The sequence below is a fragment of the Perognathus longimembris genome, chromosome 28, assembly GCF_023159225.1.
Source record: "Perognathus longimembris pacificus isolate PPM17 chromosome 28, ASM2315922v1, whole genome shotgun sequence".
In the NCBI taxonomy this organism is placed as follows: Eukaryota; Metazoa; Chordata; class Mammalia; order Rodentia; family Heteromyidae; genus Perognathus; species Perognathus longimembris.
The window spans coordinates 96,497,788-96,503,778 of NC_063188.1; the positions used below are offsets into that span (position 1 = coordinate 96,497,788).

General features: G+C 41.0%; 1 protein-coding gene across 1 annotated transcript; it reads right to left on the bottom strand.

Moving 5' to 3' along the window:
* Positions 1-4,068: 4,068 nt before the first annotated feature.
* LOC125343216 (DET1 homolog) lies at positions 4,069-5,772 on the bottom strand. Its single transcript, XM_048335480.1, has one exon. It carries the CDS (start codon positions 5,770-5,772, stop codon positions 4,069-4,071), a length of 1,704 nt encoding a protein of 567 aa, XP_048191437.1.
* Positions 5,773-5,991: the final 219 nt, after the last annotated feature.

Genomic DNA, 5,991 nt, shown 5'->3' on the forward strand with positions numbered 1-5,991 from the left:
TGCTTGCATTAAGAACATAAATATACTTATGTATCCTTTGATCTGTGCTCCTTTTGAAGTATTCTCTGCAAACCATATGATTTGAACAAGTTCTCAAGAAAAATACATGACACATTTAGCAGTACCAAATCATATGCACAAAAGGATGGAGAATATGTGTGAAGAATTGATGAATAATTATTAATGATGATTATGATGATTAAGAGTAAATGATAGGTCCTGGATATTTTGAGGTTTTCACCCTCCTTCCGTTTGTATAACAGATGACAAATGCAATGTACAGCTGCACAGTAATTAAATGCATTTTTCCTTTGTAGAATCACAGCCGTTTGATGCGGTTTCATATTGAAGGTCTATAAGGCAACTACATACTCACTGATCCAGTCTGTAACATTAATAATTTAACCAAAATCATGAAAAAGGATGCTGGCCTAAATAATTTAGAAAATCATGAAATATATCCATGATGTTAGTATTTAAAATAACAAAACTGTGACCAAAATTTCAACAAGCCATATAAATTTTACAAAGGAGAAAAATATTTTTTATTAACATTGAACAGGTAGACCTTCCCTTTTCCTGTAAGGCATTTATAAACAGCAGAAATACCCATTTTTGGCATGCATACCCTCTTGGAATCAGTTCTGTCAACACCCCTGCAGGTGGCACAAGAGAAACAGATTGAGAAGTATGTTGATACTATGGGGTCATTCCAAAATTCATTTTGGCCGCCCTCTTCAGCATCATTTTTAGCCCCTGGATCAGTTTCATAAAATATTTTTCATTTGGAAAATAATTTGTCTGTATCTTACCACAAATATAAAAATGTTGTTTTGTAGAAATAGTAATTGTCAAATGTCAAAAACTTGCCATATGTTTAGCAGAGTTGAAAAGCTCCCATTGGTTCAAGAAGAACTTGCCAGTTGTAGCTTGGATTACTTACAGGATTGGTAACGATCATTGTACATGTATGGTTTTTTGTTTCTGTTCTAGATTGACTGTTGGTGATGTGTACCAGAAAACAGACCTAAAACTAATCTTGATCACTGTCTAAAGACTTTAAATCTTTTTATTATCCATATAAATTTTTTCTCATATATTATTTCATTAATATACTTATCTATTACTTTTTATGGATTGAGACTATAAATTCATAGCTTCCATCTTGTTCACTTTTATATCTTCAGAATCTATATAACAATAGATGTGGACTATATAAATCCTCCAAGCAACAATATTAATACTGCTAACCCATATCACGGAGTAATAGTAACATTTGTCATTGGTCTTCCAATATAACCATGCAGCAGTGGCTCACATTTATAACCCTACCTACTCAGTAGGCTGAGAGCTGAGAATACTAGTTCAACACTAGCCTGGATGGGAAAGTCTGTGAGACTTCTCTCCAATTAACCACCAAAAGGCTGAAAGTGGATCTATGGCTCAAATGTTAGAGTGCTAGCCTTGAGCAAAAAAGCTCAGGGACAGCACCCAGATCCTGAGTTCAAGCACCAGGACTGGCACAGAAAAATGAAGTTTCCAATGTTATTACTAGTAGTTAATAAAACCAGTGTGATATTGACAATTTGGGAATATAAACAGCAGAGTAAAGGCCATTGTTTTTTGCTAGTCCTAGAGCTTCAACTCTAAGCCTAGTCCCTGAACTTTTCTGCTCAAGGCTAACACTCTACTACTTGAGCCACAGCTCCATTTCTGGCTTCTTGGTGGGTAATTAGAGATAAGAATTTCAAGGCCTTTCCTGTCTAGGCTGGCTTTGAACTGTGATCCTTAGATTTCAGACTGCTGGGAAACTAGGATTATTGTTGTGAGCCACTGATGCCCCAGGCATCCACCTTAAGGACATTAGGTCATTGCTTTGAAAGTCACAGCCTACAACAGTTTAATTTCATTCAGACTCAATATTGGCTTCAAAGCAAAACCCACATAAACTGTGACAGATAATTCAAGCATCATAATTAAAACTGACCTTCTCTGTCTTCTATCATGTGATTCTTTTTAAAATTTTATAGCTATTGTTTCTCATATTGACCAAAATGTCAAGGTTTCTGATGGTTATGATCATTAAAAGACAGATTTTTCAAGCCTAGCTACACAGGAGGCTGAGATCTGAAGATGACAGTTCAAAGCTAGCACAGGCAGGAAACTCCATGAGACTCTTATCTCCAATTAACTACCAAAAAGGCTAGAAGTGGAGCTGTGGCTCAACTGGTAGAGCAATAGCTTAAAGCACAAATGTTCAATGACAGCACCCAGACACTGAGTACAAGCCCCCAGGACCATCATACACTAAAAAGATAGCTTTATCAGGAAAATATGCCATTTGGGGCTGGGAATGTGGCTTAGGAGTATAATACTTGTTTAGCATACATGAAGCCTTGGGTTTGATTCCTCAGCACCACATAAACAGAAAAAAAAAGCCAGAAGGTTGAAATTGGGAAGATTTTTTTTGTTCTAGGCCAGCCCAGGCAAAAATAGTTCATAAGACTCCATCTGAACAGAGGGAAGCTGGTTATTTTGGCAAGCGCCTGTCATCCCATGAGCATCATCTCCCAATAGGCAGGCTGCAGGAGCAAAATCTCTCAAGAGTAACCAGGGGAAAACATGGCAGGAAGTTCAGGGGTAGAGTGCCTGTTTAGCAAGCACAAGGCCCTGAGTTCAGAAACTGAAGTGCTGAAGCAAAGAAAGAAAGAGAAAGGAAGGAAGGGAGGAAGGGAGGAAGAGAGGAAGGAAGGAAGGGAGGGAGGGAGGGAGGGAGGGAGGGAGGGAGGGAAGGAAGGAGGGAGGAAGGAAGGGAGGAAGGGAGGAAGGGAGGAAGGGAAGGAAGGGAGGAAGGGAAGGAAGGAAGGAAGGAAGGAAGGAAGGAAGGAAGGAAGGAAGGAAGGAAGGAAGGAAGGAAGGAAGAAAAAAAAGATTATTTGAGATCTAACAAGATGGAGAACCACATATATTTCTGCCAGTTATTATCAATATAAAATACTATACATTAATATTGCAACATGATTAATTTAACATTGAGACATAATTATATTTGTAAAAAAATAGGAAGAAAATAAACCACTTACAATGGTATATTAAGGACTGTGAATTTGGCCTAGTGGTAAAGTTCTCACTTCATATATGTGAAGCCCTGGGTTCGATTCCTCAGCACCACATATGTAGAAAAAAGCCAGAAGTGGTGCTGTGGCTCAAGAAGTACAGTGCTAGCTTTAAGCAAAAACGATGCCAGGGACAGTGCTCAGGCCCTGAGTCCACGCCCCAGGACTGGCAACAAAAACAAAATAAATAAACAATGGTATATTAAGCTATGGACTTCATGCCTGGACTCTTGTCTTAATTTTATCAACCATTTTCCTGAGTATTTTCTTGTAATAAGGAACCCTTTGGGATGATTGAGCTCCCCCTCCCACTCCCCATTGTTTCTTAACTTGTGGCCTTTCCAGACTGTGTTCTTTCTGTCTAGAATGCTTTTCCCTTACCATCTTCATTGGGGAATTTCTATTCACCAACCATAACTCAATATAGAATAAGCTCAGTTGATCTAAGTTATTTGATGTGTCTCCCTATGATGTCATGATATATGTGCCCTCTGTCACATGTATAAGATTGGCTTTTTTGTCAGTTGTGGTACTTGAACTCAGGGCCTGGGCACTGTGCCTGAGCTGTTTTGCTCAAGGCTAGCACTCTAGGGCTTTGAGCAACAATGCCACTTTCTGTTTTCTGGTGGTTAATTGGAGATAAGAGTCTCATGGACTCTCCTGCCCGGGCTGGCTTTGACCTGTGATCTTCACATGTTAAGTACCTAGGATTACAGGCATGAGACACAGATGCCTCGTTGGTTCTTTATTTTTAATTGTTGGATACATGGTTATATATTTTCATAGTGAAGATGATTTGGTTTGCCTCTGGTTGGGGCAAGCATAAATAATAAATATTCCATAAATACTCAAAGTGTTGTACGAAGGAAAAAGGGAAGGAAAAGGAAAAGGAAAGGAAAAAGGGAAAGTTAAATTGATTGGAAGACCAAGCAGGTTGTCTGTGGTGAGACACCTATGTGCTGTTGTGTCGCACATGGAAATTAACAATATACTCTGCATTAGACTTCTGCACAGAGATAGCAAAAGGCTCAGATGGATGAAAAATGAAGGAAACAAGGCGTTTCACCTTACGGTTAGTGGGGCGGCCAACTAAGCCTGTCTGCATTTGAAACTTAAGCAGACCTGAGTCTTGAGCATAAAACCTGATAGGGCGATCTTCGTAAGCCTTGGGCTGCTCCATGACTGACACACAGTTGCTATCATAGCTAAAGAGAGTCATATCCAGGTAGGGACTGCAACAGAAAGGGAAGTGATCCAGTAGCCAGTGTCCAGACTCCCCATGTTCCCCATACTTATCATTTATAATTGTGTCTTTAAACTGCTGTTGAATTATCTGTCTTGCATAATTGTTGCTTGAAGGTGAGCAAGGAAACTGGATGTCACTGTGTGGAGTAGCATCTTGGAAGAGATTATAGTTCCCAAAGAGCTCCAAAAGTTCATCTGATGAATTCTCAAACACAGCCATCACTTCCGTTGACACCATATTGTACACCACAAAGACAGATGCCTGGGATGCATCTATGACATCCAGCTCCAGGAAGTTCTCAGTGTACTTGATTAGCAGATGGTTTTCATCGAGCAGCTGCAGTTGACACATGTGCAGTTTCAACATTTGATCAAAATACCGGAAGAAGCTCCGCTTGGCTATTGAATTACCACAACGTTCTGTCTGGCGCCACAGGTACACAAGCATCCTGTGTTTCAGACAATCAATGAAAGTATCTCTGTAAAGACTGATCAGGTTTGCATGACGTGACTGATGAGTCTCAGGAAAAACAGCTGACACTGTGAGCAGGTCATCCTCGTAGCAGAAGCGGCCAATGGTGCGCAAGTCGATAAAAGTGCCATCAGGAGTCACCTGGAAGATATGGATGTTCTGATGCAGCAGTGACAGGATGGCTAGTGTATTTTTGTACAAGTACAGCCCTTGGTTGTTTGTCAAGATCACTTTATCACAAAGAAATATCCGTTTATCACATAAGCGGCCAGTGCGGAGGTCGATGATGTAGAGCGAATAGTTCTCTATAGGGAACAGCGGATGGGAGGCTAGTGACTCATGGTTCCAGAATATTTCACAGAAAGGACGATGGTGTTCATACTGGACATAGGAAGAGGAGCCCACGATGACGTACTTGCTGTCATTAGTGAAGATGCTACAGTCCAGGTCCAGATGTTCACCTAGGATTGTAAGCTTCTTTATGTGCAGCAAGACAAAAAAGCATTCGAAGAACCAGCGCTGGATGCTGAGTGCTGGCTGCTTGCGGCCTCTGGGCAAGAACTCCCCCTCAAATCCTTGCAGCAGGGTGCCCGCCGCCTGGCAGCCCCGGTACTTATAGATTTGAAGCGATGTCAGGTCAGATGAAAAAGCAAGAAAGTAGAGGCCATCAGGTGAGAATTTATGCAAGAAACATGGGGGCTCATCTACATCGACAACTGTGAAGTTGGGAAAGACATTCTGATAAAACACTCGAACCTGATGCCAGTGGGTACCGGCCTTGCCAGAACTGATCCGCCGGCGCTCCAAGCGGTGAACAATGTTCTGGTTTTTTATTCTCTGAGGTTTAAAGAGTGCAATACCAGATTTTAGGATCGTATCTTCCTTTGGTTCTGTTTGGTGTGACAGCCCCTTCCACAAATCTGTCTCCATCGCCGCCATGCTTTAGTCACTCAGTTTCTGAAAATGTCTTCTCCCTCTAAATGCCTCAACTTCCGCTCAACGAGCCTCAATAACTCCAACTTCCGCTGTCCCAGCCTCAACAAGCTCCAACCATCGCTCTATAAATGCCTTCTTCCAAAACTCACGAGCAGTGTTTTGGGGTTTTTTGTTTGTTTTGGGGTTTTGGGGGGATTGGGAGTTTTTTTCTTCTTTTTTCTT